Source organism: Rissa tridactyla, chromosome 7, assembly GCF_028500815.1.
Source record: "Rissa tridactyla isolate bRisTri1 chromosome 7, bRisTri1.patW.cur.20221130, whole genome shotgun sequence".
NCBI lineage: Eukaryota > Metazoa > Chordata > Aves > Charadriiformes > Laridae > Rissa > Rissa tridactyla.
In genome coordinates, this window is record NC_071472.1 from 47,439,154 (window position 1) to 47,460,430 (window position 21,277).

The 21,277-nt window shown below is 42.6% G+C and overlaps 3 protein-coding genes across 10 annotated transcripts in view; 1 reads left to right on the top strand and 2 right to left on the bottom strand.

Annotated features, from left to right (window-relative positions):
• Positions 1 to 276: 276 nt before the first annotated feature.
• Positions 277 to 6,046, bottom strand: FBXO39 (F-box protein 39). 3 transcript variants are annotated; one of them, XM_054208992.1, is made up of 4 exons: positions 5,778 to 6,046; positions 2,436 to 3,658; positions 1,282 to 1,458; positions 277 to 521 (listed from the first exon to the last, which is right to left on the bottom strand). In XM_054208992.1, exons 2-4 carry the CDS (start codon positions 3,447 to 3,449, stop codon positions 393 to 395), a joined length of 1,320 nt encoding a protein of 439 aa, XP_054064967.1. In that variant the 5' UTR covers positions 3,450 to 3,658; positions 5,778 to 6,046; the 3' UTR covers positions 277 to 392. The 3 variants fall into 3 exon arrangements, with proteins under 3 accessions (XP_054064967.1, XP_054064968.1, XP_054064970.1); XM_054208993.1 differs by lacking the exon at positions 5,778 to 6,046 and adding an exon at positions 5,246 to 5,698; XM_054208995.1 differs by lacking the exon at positions 5,778 to 6,046 and having other exon boundaries at positions 2,436 to 3,752.
• Positions 6,047 to 6,187: 141 nt separating this feature from the next.
• On the top strand, positions 6,188 to 12,899 carry PIMREG (PICALM interacting mitotic regulator). Of its 3 annotated transcripts, XM_054208011.1 has the most exons (6): positions 6,188 to 6,259; positions 6,912 to 7,231; positions 8,043 to 8,377; positions 9,198 to 9,293; positions 10,162 to 10,208; positions 11,547 to 12,899. In XM_054208011.1, the coding sequence occupies exons 2-5, from the start codon at positions 6,941 to 6,943 to the stop codon at positions 10,190 to 10,192; spliced, it is 753 nt and encodes a 250-aa protein (XP_054063986.1). In that variant the 5' UTR covers positions 6,188 to 6,259; positions 6,912 to 6,940; the 3' UTR covers positions 10,193 to 10,208; positions 11,547 to 12,899. The 3 variants fall into 3 exon arrangements, with proteins under 3 accessions (XP_054063986.1, XP_054063985.1, XP_054063987.1); XM_054208010.1 differs by lacking the exon at positions 10,162 to 10,208; XM_054208012.1 differs by lacking the exons at positions 9,198 to 9,293; positions 10,162 to 10,208.
• PITPNM3 (PITPNM family member 3) overlaps positions 12,872 to 21,277 on the bottom strand; it is a 90,808-nt gene continuing 82,402 nt past the window's right edge. The window contains exons 18-21 of one of the 4 annotated variants that reach the window (XR_008467603.1): positions 20,460 to 20,643; positions 19,928 to 20,056; positions 14,097 to 14,261; positions 12,872 to 13,964 (exon numbers count right to left, since the gene is read on the bottom strand). Coding sequence is in view for 3 of the 4 variants with exons in the window: in XM_054208004.1 (XP_054063979.1) it covers positions 19,214 to 19,522; positions 19,928 to 20,056; positions 20,460 to 20,643 (622 nt within the window). In the remaining variant the exon portion in view is untranslated. Of the gene's footprint in view, positions 19,523 to 19,927; positions 20,057 to 20,459; positions 20,644 to 21,277 lie in introns of all 4 variants that reach the window. The other 3 variants (XM_054208006.1, XM_054208005.1, XM_054208004.1) reach the window with 3 other exon arrangements.

Sequence of the window (21,277 nt, forward strand, 5' to 3'; positions counted from 1 at the left end):
TCCTCGTCCCATGTCTCAGTTTCCCTATTTGTAAAATGGAAACTATGAGATGGGCTTCATTGGTAAGGTGCTTAAAGCTCTACAGTGAGAAGCGCTGACAAAAGAGGAGGGCCTTATTTGTCCTAGAGATGCCTGTAAGGGTGGAAAAGGGCTCAGCTCTTTCCTTTGGTTCTGGCGAGGAAAAACAAAGCAAGGGCAAGAATAAATGATGCTGGAGACACAGGACACCGGTTCCCAAGTCAAACATTTTAATGCATGGAGTGTAAAATTGTCCCCTTGCCTGTCTCTTACTGTGATGGTGTCTCCCTTTCAGAGGCACTGATGTCAAGATTCAAATCCCTTACTAATGGATCTGTCCGTTGCTTGCAGATGTTCTTCTCTCATCCTGTGGTTTACACCATTGGGTAGGTGATGACAAAATAATTAAGCTCTGAGTCAATCAGGTATTTGAACTTCCTGTAAATATTGCACAACAGCAAATCCTCTTCACTGGTCTCTTGTCGGGCTGTGTAAATCCTGACCTGTATGCATAAATGACAGTCATGTATCTCAGATACATGGAGCAGCCTCAGCCCATTACAGCTTGTGAGAACAAGAAGCCTCTGTAACTAATAAGGAATCTAGAGAAGCAAAATTCCTTGGTTTTGAGTAAAATCTTAAGGTTTTACTGTTTTCACTCCAAACTGACTGAAAACATTATCTCCTGTGGAAGAATTTTTGGGAAGAGCAGCGTTCCTTTTACCCCCGGAACTGATGCATCCCCAGGATCTGCACAGATCTGGGAGGATCTACTGAATTCAGAATCTCGTACACAAAGCAGCACGGCAGCATGGTTTACACCAGCTACAGTTGTGGTTTGGCCCCAGTTGAACACAGCATCCCGAAAGAGTGAGATGTATTTATATCTTTCAGCAGTTTAGTGGGATTCAACCCACCTGCCTCAATTTAAGTGTAGATGTATGCACTGGGCCTGGGAGGTGACTGAGAATCCCTAGCTTGAACTAGAGGTGACAGAGGGAACTCCAGTCTAGGAAGGACTTGTGTAACCTTTGGGGCTTGTTATTAAACTTCTATAGTATTCTGTACATGACTAAGTAGGTTGGAAAGCCCCATTTCTGTGAGTGGTTCTCAGGCTCGTTATAATGCTAGAACATAATATAGGGAAGGTAGTTATGTTAACATTTCTGTAAATGACCTTCTTTCTGTGGGCATGGGGACCCCACCTTTCCCTGGGTATTGGAGAGAGGAAGGGAGTTGGACTTTTGAAGCACAAAGTCTTACCTTTATAGTAGTCAAAATACATTTCCCTTCTGCACGGTTTTGTAGCAGCCTCTCCACAAAGGTGACACTTAAAAAAGCCCAGACTTTCAGAAATAACATCCTCTTGCATGATAAGATAAGCTGTAGCAGCTCATCGTCCAACAGCTCATGGTCATTGTTTAATTCAAGTGTTAATTTCTTTAAAAAGAATGAACGCAGTTAGTGCTACTGAACAGAGCTTGTGAGCACAGTAACTAGAATTCAATAAACAGGAGTTTCTCAATGTTACCAACGGAGGTGACGACTGTCAGTGGATGAATTTCTAGTACCATTAGAAAATGATATATCCACAGCTCATGCCGTGATCTTATTTGACATATTGGAAATTATCCCAGATATGAGAGTAGATCCAAAGAAAGCTTTACGGATCTCTGGTGTTTATGGGAAACTCTGCAATGCAACAGAACTTAAGGAAAGTTAAGGAAAGTTATAAGGCCATGTGCTTCCCTCAGGCACATAAAGACCTGATGCTCATTTATACGTGTCAGGGGTTGCACGCCTTTGTTGACACATCCTTGGTGACACCAAAGTGCTTTGACATGGGCACCAGTTAATTTACATCTGCTGTGTGACATTTGTGCATTGCCAAAATGGAACAAAACCATCAGTGCAGGCTGATGCAGACTACAGGTCTGTAAGCAATCAAGGTGTACAGACTATTTTCCTTGTATGCAGATTTCCCTGCAAAAGCATGGGGTTCAGAAAAACCTGAAAGGATAAGCGTTATCAGTTACTAAACATGAAGGTGTCTAACCAGAATAAGCCTAAAGCTTTCTTACAAAAACGACATTTTCCTGCCTGAAAAGTTCTTTTTGCTCACAGCTGACATTACAACAACCAGTATTTTGGCTGTTTTAGCTTTTTATGAGGGCAACCTGACATCAGCCTGACAGCAAAGACTAGCATAATGGGGATCGTAACTGGACAAGGATAATTACATGAACTAGACGATAGCTGGAACACTGAAATAGCTCACTTATAAAAATTATCCTCTGAACACAAAACTGAAGTGGTCAGGAATTCCTATTGATGACTGCTGTTACGCAGAAGGCCTATATGATTACTTTGCTTAGCTTTGTGATACTGCAGCAAGATGTCACTACTGTTTCCCTTACCTGCAGAACATGCCAGTAGACTGGGAGGAGATTGGTAAGGGTAGGTCGCATTGTCCAGTCTGGGTGAGTGAAATAGCAGCTCCGCAGACTGATGCTCCTGACTGGGATCTCCACTAGCAGGATCCTGGCTAGGTGATCATGCTTCATGACTCTTTCAAAGAAGATGTTCACGTTCAGTTTTGGGGCTCTCTTGGCCAAGTTTGCCCATGACACGCCCCGGATCACTTGCCCATGAGGGTCATGGATATGACATTTGATATTCAAAGTGCACAGGGAATGAGCGTTGTGCTCCCCAAGGATATTCAGCAGATCATCAGAGATGCAGTTATAGTTGAAGGTCAGGATGACCAGGCTATGGAACTTGGACATAGTTTGGTGGAACAAGGTGCTGCTGTAGACAGGAAGATGGAGACTGAAGAAATCTTCAATATTGATTTCAGATAAAAAGCTTTCATTTGTCAAGTAGCTCAGAGAATTCAGAAGCTCACAGCCTTCTTCCAAGGTTACTCTTGCTCCTTTTAAGTTGAGATAATCAAGCCGTTTGCTCACTCTTTTCAGAAAAGTAGCTAAGTTCTTGAGAAACTGAGCCCTGACCACATTTCTCCAGATCAAGCGGTCTAATGCCAGGTACTTGATGCTCAGGGATACTAGGCAATTGTTATGCTTAACCAGGTGTGAAAAAAGACCTCTTAGAGTCACTTGAAATTTTCGGGTAAAGGCAGTATTGTAAGGATTCCACAACCTTATCTCAAGGCACACCAAATACTTGGCAAATTTCTTGACATACCACAGTGCACGTTGCAACTCCAGTGTGTCTTCCCTTGATGGCTGGCCACAGAATGTGATGGTTCTGCTTCTCCAGAGGGATCCCGAGTGCATGGCCCAATTCCATTTTTTACAGACCAAGGCAGCGTGAGATCTGTCCCTGTCATCTAACCAATGGAAGACATGCCTCAGACAGACATCTGGTAGATGAGCCCAGGGGCTCTGCTCAGGTTTGCTGTCATCTTCCATTGAGAAGACAGTTTTTCACTTCTCTTCCGGGTGTTGAGCCAAACCTAGATGAAAAAAACTGTGGGTAGATTTCTTGCCAGTCTCAACAGAACACGCTTCCAAGTAAATGGATGAAAGTTTGCTTCTTCCCATTCAAAACCAACAATCTTTTCTTTGCCTCTGTACTTAAGCGGTCTGGGTGGAACAAGCTCTTGGATCTATAGTCTAACCTAAATTAAAAGAAAAAAACCCAATGAGTGAAGAACAATCACAGTACAAGCACAGGACACATCTTTTAACTTTTTAGCCTTAAGTCTGGCTAAACTGTGCAAACAACCGTGGCTAAACAACCACAACACAAGAAGTCACCGGTTCCACTCTCAAGGCTGGACTGTGTAAGTATTCAGCTCCCTGCACACTTTTCCACCTCTCATAGTCTCCCTCCAGAGCTCAAGAGTTGTTTTCTCTGCCTCTGACCCCTCTCTCCACAGAGTTCAGCCATTGCTATGGAGCAAAGCAGTAACGTTTGTGATGTCATACCAACTGAATGTATGCAAAGCAGACAGCGAACAAAGCTGATTTGCGCCAAGTCATTTGGGCTAAGGCGAAGACAGTGAAAAGCAGACCTGTTTGGCAGCCCCTTAGGAAGTGAGAAATACAGGCCACATTCTACAAGCCAGGTGCAGGCTGTACGTCTTGTCAGTTTTCACCCACCAGATAAGTGGATCAAGCAGCTGAGCAATAAATAGCTGAGCAATAATCACATCCCTTCTTGGGAAGGGACATGATGCATCTTCTATCTTTTCAGCTATGAATTGCAAACTTCAGCTGTGAAATGCAAACTACATCCCACTGGCCTGTTGTGTGCTTGTTTTCACGAGACTTTTTACAGATCAGGATATTAGTTTGCTCTGAGGACAGCCAAAGGGCATGGAAAGCTAGTGTTTTGTTAGTATCTTTGCAGAGAGGCAAAAGTCCAGAATGTATTTACTTCCCACCTCTATAGGGCATATGTCTTATCATGTCCACTTGGTAAATCACTCCTTAGCTCTTGGGGATGAAACTGGAAAAACATCCAGTGATGCTTTCTTATGGTCTACCCCAAAATCAAGGCTTATTGGATGACAGGACCACAAGAAGATGCAAGTCAAAAGCAGGCAATGCCAATCTCCAAACAATCTCCCCTTCCTCTGCATGTGTTGTTCTGATGGGTAACAAAGTTGAAATGGATGGAAAGAACAGAGGCTCCATAAGTCGAAGAAAACATGCAGATCCCCGAGACTCTGTTTACAACTACAAAGGCTCAACTATTTAATTTTCTAAACAAACATGAAAGGACAGGCTGACTGTGCAGTTCAGGTTAAGCCTGCCGCTTCCCTTTTGGCCTACAGTTCTTCTGTCACACGTTCTCTCTCTGCCTGTATAGCTGTGTGTTCAATTAGCACCATGTCTATTCTTAGGGATTCCCTCATGCCAATCCAAACCCCCAGCTCTCAAGATAACCCATAGAAACCTGACTCTGCCTCTTGTATTTAGTACCCCTCTCTCCCCCACAAGAGCTCTTTGTTTTGCAGGACTGTCAGTCATTTAGGTGGTCTTTAGATGAATGACCCCATTTTGCCTGGCCAGACAAAGATCCAAGCCAAATCCTAAAAAATGGTGGCTTCAAGCTGCAGTTTGCTAACAAGAAAAGCCTGAAACTTTCCCTAAGGGGAAGGTGGGGGGGAAGGCAGGGGGAGCAGCATTAACACATACAGGGCTGTAATACATAGAAACACTTGTCTATTAATAAGGGATATTTATTGAGCTATACTTACCCACATTATAGTGTGTGAATACAAAGGGGTACAAACACCATAACGTGGAACTTTTTTAAACCGTAGCTCTTGGGAACTTAGAGAAAGTATGTTTGTAAGAAGCCAATGGTGGGACTCAAGAGGTATCCTGCAGTGTTACAGCGTTGGCTTCGCCATGGCTCTAATCCAAGTCCTAGCTACAGCGGTGTCTCTAGCTGTCAGCTCGGAGTATAACTTGGTGGGGAGAAACCGAACCAAACCTTGGGGGAAAAACCAGAAGCTGCTACAGCTCTTTCCAAAGCAATTTTTCAGGTAGAAATGTTTTAAACACAAATGCTTTGCATGCCTTGTTTTCCTCTAGGGTAGGATAAAAAAAACCCAAAAACTAAACAGTCCAGGGCAAAAAAACCCAACCTCAAACCAAAGCAAATTCTCTGCACTTGGCCTTTCTTTGCTGCCAGATTTGCTACAGAAGACAACCCCAATGGCTTCCAGTGCAACACTGTGCTGCTACACCAGCAGTCAACAAAAACTTTCTAAGGCATTGGCTCACAATTAACAGAAGAGCAGCCGCAGCTTGGATGCCCATGCGTGCAACGCGGACTAAGCCCTCCTGCGGCTCCTGCTGAGGCGAGTCTCTAGGCCACAGCTACGCACGGGCCCCGACCCCGCGGGGGCGGGGCAGCACCGCTGCCGCGCTCGGTCACAGCCGCCATCAGCGCCCCTACGGCCCGGCGGGGGCGGCCGCCAAGGAGCCGGGAAGACGCTGAAGAACCGGGGGGGACGCGGGAGCCGCATCGCACCCTCCGATCCCGCCCCAGCCCCGCCGACCCCTCCGCAGCGGCCGCAGCTGACGCGCAGGCGCCGAGACGTGCAACGGCCGCCGCGCGCTCGCGCGAGGGCGCAGCCAATGGGGGCGGGCCGCGGCGGCGGCGCCAATCCGGGAAGGCGGAGTGGGCGGGGCGCCGTTCAAACGCGGCGGCGGCGGCGGGGCGCGAGGAGGCTCTTGCTGGCGGCGGCCCGGCCCCGGTACCGGTGAGTGCAGCCCCGAGAAGCCGCCGGAGCGGCCCCCGTTTCCCGACCGTGCGAGAGGCCTAAGCTGGTCTCCGCGTCGCCTTTCGCACTGGTTTCAGCCGTCCCTGGCGGGCGAAACGCCGGTGTCGGCGGGGCCTGCCCTGCGCCGCCGCCGCAGCTCCCGCGGGACAGAGCCGGCGGCGGGCTCGGGGGGCGGCGGCCCGGGTGAGCCGCAGGGCAGAGCTCCGCCGCTGCCGCAGGCCGGATCGAGGTGCCCGGCGCAGGAGCTGCCGGTGGCCTTTGCTGTGGGCTGCAGGTGAACTGGAATGAAGGCGAAAATCTGGGATATGGGGCCTTAGTCTGAGACACCAACAAGAAACTCGCGGTTACAGAGCGTTCTGTCTCACAAGCTTGGGGCTCGCAGCTTACCAGGTCTGATGTCCAGTGCTGGAAACGCAGTATGAGACTAACTCATGGACACGCCCAGACCTTAATAGCTCTAGAAATCGATGCTGTTCTCCTTCAAGCCTCCAAGTAAAAGTCTGCTCAGCTCTGGTTTTGTTGTTTCAGGAAAATCTAATTGAATATATTGTATAACACTTTCTGTTTCTCTTTTTTCACACTGCTGTGTACCTTGCTCCGTCTAATTCTTGCTCTCGTTTTGATTGTTTAGAAATAAAGTTGACCAAGAACTGGAACAAGATGGTATCTGTACTCCAAAATGTCAAGGCAACAATGGCCTGGCGGAAACACCAGCTCCTAGCTGACTTTGATGAGAATGAGAGCCCTGTACCTGACAAATTCAAGAGAAGGGCTTCTTTGAGTTCTATAAATACCGTCCGCATGTCTCTAAGAAAGCGAGTGCCGTTAAAGCACGTAGAGTTGAATTTTCGTAAGACCCCAACTTGGGAAAGTCTGGAAGCAAGACAGAAGTGCCAAACTCTTCAGACTATTAAAAGAACAGCAAAAAATGCTTTTGGAACAGTGTCCCAGGTACTTCAACCTTGCTGCAGAACACAGACAGAATTTCTTTTTTTGCTTCAATTTCAGTACAAAGCTTTCTGGACTCTATATGGAATGCTGTACTCCAGAATCTACCCCACACACTTTACTAACTAGTAAAAGCTTTAATATCCTTACAGGCAAATAAATTATGGATCGGGCAGAACAGGGAGGCAGGTGAAAAGAAGAAATATGAGATGTAGTTTCCTCAAAACTTTTATTACTAAATAAATGCTTTTTCCCTACTGTATTCCATCATGTATGGCAGTGCAACTTTCGCAAGGAAGAAGGTGGGTAGAGACTGCCATTGCTTACAAAGAATTGTTTCTGAGAAATGTGCAGCACTCTGGATTTTTTTAAATTTTTCTTTTTACTCCTTTTCCTGTACCCATCCTAATTATTAGCATGTTCTTCTTTATAGTCAATCTAAATTTGGACTCATGAAAACTGCTAGATGGTAGCAGGGTAAAAAACAAACTCGAGCTTGCACTTTCCTTTGGTGGAGATACCTGATTTTAACCCCATCGATTACATGATAGGGAGCCTGGCTCTTTCCTGCACAAGAGCAGCAGGGGCACTGTTCCAGTGCTTGCTGAAGTCCTTGACAATTTCCAAGGACTGCGGGAACAAATGACTCCAACGCAAATGGGTACAGAGGGTTGAGAAGCATTCAGGCTAGACTAAACCTGGTATGAGAAAGCAAGCTAGGGATTCAGCTGAAGTGTTCCTTGCCTTTCTGGTTCCAAACTCTAGGCTAACTGAGTTTATTTAGTGTAACGTGTCTGTCTAATGCTTCTTTCAGAAAATACAGAAGTCTTGCCAAAGCCCAGTACGCTCAATGATGACCTGTCCAGCTGAATCCATCGGCAGAAACTGTGCAACCAGTTCTACCAAGAAAAGAAGTACTACACCTCGAACGCCTTGTCATAAGAAGAGAGTTACTCCAGCAGCCAGTTCCAAAGGCACCCCAAGATCTAGCAAAAGAGCCTTGCTTGGGCCAACAAGGGCGTCAGACCATAAAGAATGGAGGGGTTTCTCATCCTGGCTTGGTAAAGGTGCTGTCTCTCTTCAGAGATCAAGAAGAGCAGCAGCACTGAAGAGCCCTTACTCATCACCTGCTTCTGCCAGCAGAAAGATGTAAGCCACATTCTTTTGTAAACTTTTTTTTTTTTTTTAAATTACAGTGATTAGAGTATCTTGCAGGGTGAAAGGCAAGATAGGAAGATTGCTATCCTATTCCCCTGAGAGGGTGTGCAGTTCGAATAGTTAAGAAATAGTTACAAGGCCTTGTATAGACAGGGACTGAGCACTGCATAAAGCTGAAACATGAAACTTAATTTTGTGCTGTGACAAGAATTTTTTAAAAATCACTCTCACATTGGATAAGTTTATATCATGCGTCTGATGGGGACTGGTGGTGAGAAACTAAAAACATACCCAAGTTCTTTGCTGATGCCTTTCTGGTAAAGAAAAATGCTCTTGATGCATCTCACTTCTACCTAGCTCTAACTTTTCCAAAGTTGCTATTTGTATTGCAAAGATACCTGGAATAGCTCTGCTTATGCCAAGGTCTTTATAGAGGATAGAAAGATTCTTGCCTCAAAGATTTAACACAAATTACATAACGGGATGTGAGCTAGGGAAATACTTCATAATGCACACATAATTTTTTGTTTTGGTTGAAGTCGCATGAGAAATGTCAAAGCCAGAAGCTAAATTCAAGCCTCATGAATCTGAACCCATTGTTTGAATTGGAAGATAGCTATCTTGGGGCATGAATGGAGATGTGAAGCAGTTGGTGGGTGAGTGGAATGAAGAGCGTGATTGTTACAGCCTAAACGTCTCCGGGTGAAGCCTGTGGGTAACTGGAATTGTTACTGCAGGGATAGAGGTTTGGGTAGTGTCACCTAGTCAGTCTGTCCTGTTTGATCTTTAGTAAAGATGATTCTGTTTGCAGAGAGTTTGACTGCGAGTTGGAGCTGGTCTCCTCAGGGATTTGCCAATTGAAGCATATCTCCCAGGCATTTGATGATGCCATTGTGCAAGAGGAGAGGTAAATACCGCTAACCATCCCTCAGCTTTTAGCAAAATGTTACCTCCCACTCTGACATTGCCAACTGCAGCTAAGTGATCCCTGTAACTCAGGAGGAGGAAGAGCTGCACAACTTTTCCAGCTGTAATGTAGCAGAGCCTGCTGTTCTTCAAGATGGCTGTGCAGATAAAATCTGCAGTTGGACTTGCAGCTTCTGAAACCTGTCAAATGCTCTCCTTGTCTTTAGGTTTCTTGCTATGGAAGACAGATTTTTTTCCCAGCAAGAGCCTACCTTTGACCTTGTGTGAGAAGAGTCTCTCCCTGTCTTTGTTTAAAACAGGTGCCAGTCCAGGCTGGGGGGGTGGAACCCCACGGCACTGACGCTGTCATCGGTGCCTGCACATTTGTAAGAAAATCCTTTGATTAGGTAGCATTATGTTAACAAATAGTCCATAGTACTCAAAACTCAAAAGTCTAGAGGACATAGAAGCCTCTTATACAACACCTTGGCTAATCCATGAGGTGGCAGGCTGCTGTGTTTGTAAAGGTTATGTCATTCTGAATTAGAGGTATTAAGACAGTAAAAACTAAAGGTCAGAAGTCTTGTCACAGGGCAATTCCCTAAACCTCTTCCTCTCTTAGAACTGTTGATGTCAAGTATTCAATAATTAACTGTCAAGCACCTAAAATCCTCTAGAGAGGGCTTAGCCTTAAGTACTTTTATCTATAAAGAGGTAAAAGGGCTTAACATCCTATATAATTCCAAAAATCCGATTTTTACCAATGAGACCATTTCTAGATGACTATAGGTTAAATCTTGTATTAAGTTAATGATCATATCCATTGAAAGTTCACTAAATCTCACTCCTAATATTCTCCCATCTGTTAGTGATATGACAGTTTCTCTCATTCGTAACTGAAGATAGTATCAACCAGGTAAAGTAGTTCTTCGCTTACCTTGTGTATACCTGCATGCATCTGCAGGGAGAAAACCTGCTGTTTGGAGAGAGAAAGGCTTATTAACTCATGCCTCTTTAAAGTATTACGCAGAACCACAGGGTTCTTCCCTATATTCACTGCGGCTGTTTCTGCTACAGCAGATCTTTGTGCAGTTGTAAAACTTCACCTCTGCATTGTGGATTAGTAAAACCCTGTGGGTTCCCAATGAACAAAGTTGGGCATCGATGCAAACAGCAGCTTTTCTCACCTCAGACCAGAAAACTACTGGTACTAATGTTTTTGTCAGTCAACCTCAGTTCTCACTGATTACTAATGAAGATCATAAAGCATGACAGAACAAACTACTATCCTGAGCTAATTTTACAGCCTTTCTTTTCCATCCCTAGCATTGTCTTAGCAGTTAAGACGATGCTATCACAGTAAGAGCAGTTGCTGGCATTTTTAAACACAGCAATTCTACCTAAATGGATGGGAACACGAATTCTTTGCTGTAAGTTTTTAAACATCACTTCTAATGTCCATTCATTGAACCATTACCAGGTAAATGTCTCTCTTACCTTCACTGAGATCTGTATTGTGACATTAATATCTTCACCCATTATGCTCAAAGTGTTCCTTTTGCTAAAGGGAAAGTTACATTCTGAATACTATGTTCTACTTTAGCAACAAAGATAGGTGTAAGGCGTTGATTGCTGTAACTTTTCAGGAAAAATGAGAGCAGTTTCATATTCTTGACTGACTCTTTAAACAGTGATGTTGAACTACTTCCACTAGGCAATTTGGTCCAGTTCACCTGCAAGTGTAGATGCATACAATACAACGTGCTCTGTCACTGGCTGGTTTGTAGGTTGCCGACTGGAATAATTGTGAAATAAACTTTTTTGGAGGTGCCCTTACAGTCTTGCATACGACTTTCCACTCTGGTATCCAACTGCTGTTGAGTTTTAGTGTTACAGCTTCCTTTTCATCTTTTCCATGATGCAACAAACCTTGATCTCAAGCTGTTTATAATTGCCAGCTCTATGTATTGTTCTGATGTTTTTCATTTTAATAAATTAGAGTATGTCACAAGAAATGCTCCTGTTGCTAGTTAAAGTATCGCAGTATGTAATCGGTGTACTGCCATTTATGGTCATTGAAGGTAACAAAATATTTTCTTGCTAGTGTTTAGAACTGTTAATAGAGTGAAAGTGTATGGGTCCCAGACATCTTCCTTGCTCCCATCTAACAGTTTTCCAGCAATTTGCGTGACAACCAGTTAATTAACCTTACTGACTTCATGCTGCTAATGGCAGTCTTGTTGTTCTTCTGCAGGCAACATGCGATATCAAACTACTACTATCTAATGGCACAAAACTTACAGTCTGCGCGTCGATCTCAGAAATTTCTCAAGCTATTGGAAGGCAAGTGAAGAAACTCCATCGAGCACTTGGTACCTAGACAGAGATGGCTGTAACTATTGTTAGTTTACGAAGCATATATATGAAGGAGAGCTCTGTGCAGCACTTGAAAGGGTGCACTCTGTACACTGAACAAGCCGTTACATTTTATAATCTTTCTTGACAAAGCAGCTCAGGACTTCACTTCCCTTGCTTTCTCTTTTCAAGCAAACAGGAGAATCGAAGTTGTACCACAGTGTATTATCTCCTGCTGAGATGAGGGACCATCTTGAATGTGACTTTCATAAGGCAGTAAGTACTTTGAAACTTATGTTGACCTGACCAGTAGGAATGGTCAGAGCAAGGGCCACAGACTTACGAAGGGCGATTATAGGTAATAGTAGTATTTAGACTAGTATTCAAGCGCCACTAGTTTTAGTAAGAGTACTTTGTATACTAAAAATACACTATACTTTGTACACTAAAAGTACTGGTCCATTATTTTGAAAGCCTAAAAATTTTTTTCTGTATACAAACAACCCCCAAGTTAAGTATCATGTCTAACTGGAAGTCAATGAAGCAGCAGTGGCTTGTTTGAGTTCTGACCGCAACTGCCGTTCCAAGGCAATAGGTTCCTGTGGGGCCACCCACACCACAAGGGAGGAGACACATTAGGACTCTAATTCGTGGCCTTAAGGATTGCTATTAGATTAGCCTAACTAATCCTATTATTTGATGAAGTATACTAAGCATTTGATACCTGTATTTTGCTTATAATTTTTTTAAAAAATAACATAAATTTGACAAGCCTTTTTTGGTAGGTGATTCAGTTTAACAAAGTTTAGTCTTTCAAACTAAAGCAAAGATTTCTCAAGCTTCTAGAATTCAACATCAGGGCCGTTTTCCATGGTAGCAGCTTTGTGCAGGCTTCTCAGATTACATTCACTCCAAGATGAACCTTCAAACAAAAGATTGATTTTGGAAACTTTGCTCTACACTTTTAAGATGCACATGTAACTTAGTAAAACTGGAATTACTAAAATTTTAATGGTATTAAGTACAAATATGGGAAGCAGTCGTGTTTAATTCAGATTTATGTGTAAGTAGTAATTTTAAGCTTGCTCCTGATTTTTCTTGTCAGACTAGACTGTTTTAAAATAGTGAAACAGTTTGAGGGCTGGAAACATGAAAACAACCCTGACTTCCAGGCTTTCAGGTGACTGAGAGCCTCTGTGTTATTTCTTGATGTAGTTTTTGTGTGTACTTGTGTTCTGTTGTTGGTTTAGTGGTGTTTCTTTTAACCACCTTTCTATATCGAACAGTAGCTTGAAGTTATTCTTTGCATGTACTGAAACTACTTCTATAAAGCTTTCACAAAGATGCTGTCTCATTATGGAAATATTTTCTTGTATGACTTTTCAAAAGGAAGGAGGGTTGTAGTTTTGTGAAAAGTCAATCTCCAATCTAAGTATTATTTCAGATAGTCAGATGTATTAAATAGCCTCTATTTATACTGTTTCCACTGGCTACTAGGACGTGTACAATGATGCTCTAATACTACCCACATCACTGGTAAGAAAAATCAGTGACATTGTTTGCTTAAAGGCAAGGAAAGTTTTATTTGAGTAATATGTTACAAGATTTTAAAAACCAGCTCACATCAAAATCTATACCAGTTGTAGAAATCTGACTCCTTATTTCGTATTAAGAAATTCATTATTGTACACTTTTGGATCTTTACAAGGCAGCCATAAGAAATATAAACATTTGTCACCAGATAGAACCGTCTCACTGACAAACAATATTTAAAAGTATGCACTTAATAAAACTATATGAAAGAACATGTACAATTTCAAGTTTCCTTGTGTGAATTCAGTTGTAAGTGGACTGCCCCCTTCTGTCCCCCACAAATAGAAAAATAAGTTATGCAGAAGGCTTGGGGTTCTGTGAGAGGACTGCCATTCTAGGCCCTACACCAGTCCTCCCAGAATACCCTCATCTTTAAAGCCTGCAATCTGTAAATTACGTTTCAATATTGTAATCTCTGGTAAACCATCTCCGAACACGTCACAGTAAACCTGCTTCTATCTCTCTCCTCTACCCCCTTCTCCCCCACCCTTACAAGTGAAAAATGAGCTGTCAGATTTGTTTCATGTTCCCCCCGCCTCCATCCCCCACGATTATATCCAGTTTCAAAGGTAGCTTACTGAGATAAACACAAATAAAGGGTAAACTGTAATCCCCTTACCTTGGGCTTGAACTAAAATGAGGGACAGAGGAAATACCAACACCTGACTTCAATTCCAGAGTCCATGGCACAGGATTCTAGCTGCTCCAGGCCATTTCTTTTTTTCTGAAAAAAAGAGTTCTTTTCATCCAGAAAAATGTGTTATTACCTCCATTTTTATGGGGGACTTAATTTAGGATCATCTGTAGGAACCTATATTTACACTTGAGTGATTAAACATCATGGAAGTCAAGTTACCTTGTTAAACCCACAATTTCTGCTGAAGCTATGAACACGGGCCATGAGGAATCATTGCTCTTGGAGAAGCTGAGGAGGTAAGTTGGAAAGTTTTGTGTTTACGGGAATTCTATCCTGTACCAGCTCCAGATGAGGATGGAAAGTGCCACTTTCTCCCCTGCATGCCTAAAATGAACAATTCAATGCAGAAATCTTGATTTCAGATCCCACATTTCAAGCTCTAATCAGAAATATGATGAAATCTCTCTGTTATTACGCCAATGAGTTTATTAAAAAGGTGCCCATACTCCAATCATCTAGTACCTTTATGATGTACTCACCTTTCTGTGGCTTAGATGCAAAAGGGGGAAAAAAAACCTGGGGAACCTCCTATTTACTCAGTAACAACTGTTGCACTTGCTTATTTTAAAAACTGAAAATACCTATTCATTTCAAGTATTATTAAAAAATGCTTATATAGTGTTTAGCAAGTTTAAGACAGGGGAACAATATAGAAAGAAGGAAAAATTTCCTTTTTTCCCTTCTAAATTTATTCCGTAAAGTACATGATGATACTATAGATCTAAATGTTGGGGATTTGCTTAAATACACACAGTGGTAGTGCCCTGCCCTAAAGACTGCAGTGTATAAATGGGACAACTTGATCACTAATAATGGCAAACAAAGGCTATTTCGCAGAATGGTGGAGCTTCTAGATAAAGTGTCAGATTAAGGTGTGTCATTTTTTTTCTCTAGTTTACTGATAGTTCTGCTTCTACACAACTAGTGAAAGTTTTAACTGTTTAGAAGTGACTTCCCTAGGTACTACAGGAATAGATGAAAGTAATCTGTATGAATTAAGACTATTTTCATGTAAACAAATCAAAATGGCAGCTCTCATGAACCCCAACGAACAAGAAGAATTATCAATGTCATGTCATTTTTACACCTAACAAAAATTTATGCTGAATAGATATAAACCATGCCACAAAACTAAACAGGAGTACTTTGGTCAAGCAAGAATCTGTTCCAAGAGCACTAGTGTATGCAAACACTTAAAAAAAAAAAAAAGTTATCCAAAATAAGCAGATTTGGATCAACATCACTATTCAGGTCTGTGGAATATTCTGCACTCTTCATACAACAATATCTTTTTTTCAAACTTACCTAACTAGACAACAAAATTGAGTAAACAGCCATTTTATTTTTTTCTTTTTTTTAAAGTATATCGGTTACAAATTTGCTGTGAAAGCAGAACCAAAACTTCACTTAAGGTGTCTTCCAGTAGCTACACACACACACACACCACACACACACACACACACACACAAAAGAAACCCCAAAACACCACAGTAGTGAAGGTGTGTTTTCACAATATCTCGGATAAGTCTACCACTGCTATTAATCACAGCCATTTTTTTTTACAGTAATTTAAAACTGTATCCATATCAACAGGGCAAAGAAGTAAATGCTTCCAACTGTGCCCCGCTTTGCACTGACTTGTACTGCCGCCTTAGCACCCCCTGGAACACAGGTTTGTGTTTTACAGCTCCACTTCTGCTTCCTCCATTCAGCAGATTAAGAGAATGTGCTTTTCTGTACCAGACTGGAGGCACTAAAGGTGCTGAGACTACTGAGGAGCGCAACCCGTGTTCCCTGGCACCCGCCATTCCGGCCTACTCTGCTCTTCAGCATCTCCACGGCCTGTAAAGCTGAAGGAAGTTCTGGCTGCGGAGACTGCAGCACGGAGGACTTGCCATCGCAGAGCGAGACGACCGCAGGACCAGGCTCGTCCTCAGCAAAGGGCCTGCTTGGGAGGACCAATAATCCTTCTGTGAAAGCACAAGTAAAACTGGAATCCAATTGCAAAGTGAATGTCCATGAGCCACTGCATGCAGTTACATGTGGACAAAGCATATAACTAAAATTCTGACCAGAGGGGAATGTTTTAAGAGGAAACACGATTGAAAAATTATGCTATAAAACTAGTGATTCAACAGGCAAACCTCAGGGATGGCCCCAAGCACGGCTGGGAGAAAACCCAACAGTGGTTCAATACGTGTGAGGTCCCCAGCCATCGCCACAGGGCGTTTGTGGAACTGCCGGCCTAGTTGTGAGATGTCTAAAATCACACTCCTCTTTTGCTCATACTCTCAGCTACAACAGAAGTTGTTTCACCATTTTAGTGGCAACTGGCTAGTGCTTTCAAAACAAATGCGTCTGGCATCTGATGTTTCAGAAGATCAGCTCCTAATTAACATGAAGCATGAACCTGCAACCTAATGCCTGTGTCGCTGTTTGCCAAAGTGCTCAGCTGGAGGTGTGTGATCAGGAGATAAACCATTCTATCCCTGAGCAATAAGTAGTGTTGGAATTATGCAAAGGCCACATAAGCTCTCATATATTGAAGGTAATCAAGGCAGGGAAAATATTTTTAGCTTGATTTCAATACCATGTGTAGAAACTTCGAAATCGTTACCACTCTAAATCATGCACACACACACTAGCATTTGTTTTACATAATCTTAAGAGAAGCCAGCACAGTGACTATTGTAAAGGTGACCCAGTTATTAATAGAAATACACAAAATCCGAACTTTCATGACATGGTACCCTGCAAAATGACATTGTGTCTGCAAGAGTACAACAGACCTTAACAACCTAGGAGATTTCTCTAATCTTGTGCTCAGGCACTGGTTCCTTTAACACAGTCACAGAGTTACACACAGATCCCTCTTTTGAAAGGAAGCAGGCCTTTCTACTACAGCAACTTAAAATGAAAAATAGATTTTGGAGTCTCTTGGATGATAGAGGTAGATGGCTAAAGCAACACTAGCTTTGAACTTTGCAGCAGGAACAGCGATTACTGGCAGGAGACGTGATACACAACACCCAGCGCTTAAAAAGAACTTCGCAGTCAATCGATGTTGGTTTCAGGTCCCCTCATCAAATTTAAAATTTGCTTACTGATGTCACAAGCGTTGGATTCCCTCCTCTATTCAAAACTAACAATCAATCAGGAGCGTGCTAACAGTGAACCAAACAGAGGGAGATGGAGCCTGGTGTACCGGTGCAATCTCCTCGCTGCAGAGGACAGGAGGAGAAATGGACTATGTGAGTAGAATTAATACACACAGTGAGCCAAGACAGAACACGCAGTATTTCCTCCAAATCTGTGGGTTAAAGAACTAGGTGTGAAGCTACTAGGAAAGCACTGTAAACCTGAAGACTGCTTCAATGTTGTTTGTGGGTATCTTTCATTTAGCTCTGGTAGCTGGCTGACTTGGCAACAGAGCATAAAAACCCAGCCCCCTGTAATGTAGGTACCTGCTCACAATTAGTGTGAGCTACCAAACTTTTAATATCTTTACGGCTTCCCTTAAAGGAAGCATTATAGAAACAAATTACTGATGTGCCGAATAATGTCTAAAAAAATAAATCAAAGAAAGATCTCCATTTATAAGCTACTTTGGTGCCTTTTAAGGCAAAAGCACAATGAAACTTTTGGGTGAAGAGGGAGTACAGACTTAGGTTTACTTCTGCACTGTCTTAATAGTTTTCCATTGCATTTCTTGTTTGCTTTACACATCAGCTTTCAAAATCACTAACCAACAGGCTTGTTGAGAGACTGTTTCTGGTGTAGATACAGACTAGGAAAACCTGAAAGTAAGTGGGTGGTGGGGGAAGGCATGACACCCTCTCCAACCCAACTCCCAGAAGTTAAAAGCAAACAAACCACCCTGAAAAAGAAATCTATTGACTTCAAGCTTTCTCAGTGTCAACAGTCTTGTTTTAACTTTTAAAGAAAAGGGGGTCTACGTGCACTTGTAATTTCATTGCAGGTTTTAAAACACGTTTCAGTTCAGTCATTAACGTCCTCTCAGTGAATTTAGTGCAGTGGCAGTATCTGCATGAAGAATCTGCAAACTGCTACTGTGTTAAACTAACTACAACACTTTAGGAATATTACCATTTAGGGAAAATTTCACACATTTTACGTCTAGTAAGTTCATCGAGAAAAATTTAAATCAGTAGGAAAACGTCTATTTGGCACCTGTAATTTAGCATGTCCATTCTTTGAAGCTCAAGTGCTGTAATTCTGAATGCTGTAATTCAGATTGTTGTAACACAGCCATTGCTCTAAAGCATGAGAAGGTAAACAATTTACCCGTAGGAATTCCATTACTTTTTTTCCTCCTCCAGTGTCAAGGTTCTAATTAGAAAAATGAAAAAAGTGATTGCCCTCAAGTTTGTAGACCCCTTAGTAAAAGGGCTCCCTTTAGCTTACCATCTTAGGATCTGTCTCTTGGACTGAGATGGTCAGAGCCATCTCCATGTGAGTAGTCCGCACATTTTGCACAGTCACCAAGTTCCACAAAACAATGTGATTTTTGTACACTTGCACGTTACTTTGTATACAGCAACACTAACTGCTTCAAACTGTGGCAGACATTTATTTCTAACATGAATTTTTTACGATTTGGTTCATAAGTGGAGTTCTCCCATTTACTTGATGTCCAGCACCTCACACAAACATGATGCTCATGCTGGGGTCTGCTGACCAGCACTGCAAGCTGAAAGCATATCTTGGGTTTAAGGCACCCAAAAAGCATCTTGCTGTACAAATCCTGACCCCGCCATTGTTGTAGTTCCCACCTCTGCTTCCCTTGCAAGTCTATCCCTTTATTGAAAGTGAAGCGGAAACCGATAAAACTATTTAACGTTGGAAGTGTAAACCTTCTCTGTAATCTGTGGGACCTACTGTTTGTACTGTTTTGGGTGCAGCTAGTTAGCTGATACCACAATCCTTGTGAGTAAAATCAGCCTGTTACAGCTTTTTCTCTTATTGCACGTTTTATTATATCTGTTGTAAAAAATAACCAAAGATATTTCCTGTTGCTTTGATGTTATAAGCACTTGCAATAGCTTTAGATTGTTTTAAAATTTCCCAATAAACATGTCAAGAGGAACAGACTGGAAGTTCCCCAGTTGGTGTAAGAAGGCAGAATCCAGAGCAGGGAAGACTCCGAGGTACAGGTTCCCCTCTACATCTCTTAGTTTGAAGCTGCCTAAATATTATCTTTGAGACATGCCTACAAGTTTAATGGGGTGCACCCAAGATCTATATTCCCAAGCTTCCTAGGGGACAGATTCAAATTTGTGAACTCCACCTCGAACCCAAGCAATGGAGGGCAAATGCCTGTCATGATCTTTGTCTGATTCGGGCTGGCTCTGGGCACGCTCTGGCTTGGGGTTCAAAGAAGGTGGGTCAGGTTGCTGTACAGACATAGTCCTGCGGAGATGGTTTCTCTTGCGCAAAAACTCAGGTTGGGAGTGGAGGCCAAAGCTGCCTTTTCTCAAGATCATCCGAGAGTTGTTCTTTTTGGGTCGTGAATGGAGACTGAACTCCAGCGAGGCCAAGTGGGCTGCATAACCTTCACTGAGGAACTGAAACAGGAAGGAAAGAAAGGGAGTGACAAATTACTGCTGCCTCAACCTATGAGCTCTATGAGGAATTAAGTTCCTATCTTTGGCATCCCAATTAGATACCTACAGAGTACTAATATTCCTCTCCCCTCACGTTTTTTTTCAGTGACCTGTTCCATTTTTGTCATTCAGCAATACATGACGCATGCACTCGCAGATACAACCTATGACCACTCTGTTCTCTTTACTATTCACCGTGCCAGAAAATGCCTCATCTGAAAGCAAAACGGCCCTTCTCTCAAACATTGTCTCTGCTCTTTATCTTTCTTTTCTGTGTGTGTGTGTGTGTGTGTGCGCATGCATTCACACGCGTGCATTTCCTTGCTCCCCCTAGGACTTCCTGATTGAGTAGCAAGAGTTACTTACTTGACACTGTGCCTGGTATTTCTTTGTTGATCGTCCAACTATGTAGATCTGGGATGGCGACAGAGCCAAGACATTGTACACAGAAATATCCTTCATGGAACCGTATGCGGCACAGATTTTGATGTGGCACTGAAACAAATATTACTTCCAAAGTGAACGCTCTATTGAACACCATGCACTACAAGGATGGCACTTGTTTTGCAATGAAGCAGCAGATGAGTTCATTGTTAACAACCTCATTCTGCAAACCACAGAAAGCTAAATCTGTCTGTCTGCATGCCAGCAAGAACTACAGATGCGCACACGGGAAAGAATAAGCAGTTCATTTATTTATTTGTCATGCCAGGAGGCCCCTCTGGATGTTTTATCAGCCTTCCTTGCTCTATAAAAAGTGAGAAAAGAAATGAGGAATGGCAAAAAGACTCTGTGATGGCCAGTGAGATTTACTGTTCAAAAGGAAGGGAGGTCTCTAACATCACGGGATAACAGTCTCTGGAAAAAGGTTTTAAGGCTATAAACTGGTTTCTAGTACCTCTTGCATGAGATTCCGGAGAAAAATGGTCTTTTGTCGCAGTGGGTCATGAACAAGTCCATCTGAGAAGAAGATCATCCCTTGTGGGAAGTTGTGTTGAGACAACCATGAAACCACACGCTGTTTTTGCATATCTGGACGGCCAGTAATATAGATAATCAGATATCCCAGGTCCTGCCAATGCCTGTCAGAAACAGCAGGTAAATTATGGAGGTGCAGAAAGAGAAACAACACCCACAGCTCAGGTCATCATTTTGTTGCTCAGCGCAGAGACAGTTAGAAGTCGGATGTTATCCTTCATCAAGCGGAAAGCAGCATGCCTAAATCTCTGCTCCAATTGAGAAATTAAGTAATAATGTCTACATCTTGAGGCGGACGGAGGGAAACAAGAGAGATTCTTATACAATATGTTATATAAAATATGAGAGCTATTTAAAAATGTATTTAGAATAGACTTTGCTACATATCAAGCCCTGCTACCTTTGAAACCTTTAATCAGATTTCCTACCATTTCAGCTGTACGGAGTGGAAACCCTTGAAAACTGACATCCCTCCATTCCCATGCGAGTTCCAAAATCAGAGCTGTATTTCCCTATCCAGTGTGACATTAACAGACTCGCAAGAATGGATTAAAAGGCCTTTGTCTTTTTCCTCAAAAAAACGCTCTTGCATTCATGGCACTTCATATTTTTGAAGTAGAAGTATGTCCTTATTTGAAGTTAATGAAACACAAAATACACTCTTTGCTGTTATCTGTTATACTGTTATCACAGTAACACATGCAATCGTTATTAATTCACTGCACACACTTCAAGGTC

Excerpts from the sequence above, each read along its gene's own strand:
- FBXO39 (XM_054208992.1), bottom strand. The coding sequence starts at position 3,449 with ATGGAAGATGACAGCAAACCTGAGCAGAGCCCCTGGGCTCATCTACCA. Across the intron at positions 1,459-2,435 it reads TCTACTGGCATGTTCTGCAG|AAATTAACACTTGAATTAAA; the intron begins GTAAGGGAAACA and ends TTCTTTTTAAAG. Across the intron at positions 522-1,281 it reads GTATTTTGACTACTATAAAG|GTCAGGATTTACACAGCCCG; the intron begins GTAAGACTTTGT and ends TTATGCATACAG.
- PIMREG (XM_054208010.1), top strand. The coding sequence starts at position 6,941 with ATGGTATCTGTACTCCAAAATGTCAAGGCAACAATGGCCTGGCGGAAA. Across the intron at positions 7,232-8,042 it reads CTTTTGGAACAGTGTCCCAG|AAAATACAGAAGTCTTGCCA; the intron begins GTACTTCAACCT and ends TGCTTCTTTCAG. Across the intron at positions 8,378-9,197 it reads GCTTCTGCCAGCAGAAAGAT|AGAGTTTGACTGCGAGTTGG; the intron begins GTAAGCCACATT and ends TTCTGTTTGCAG.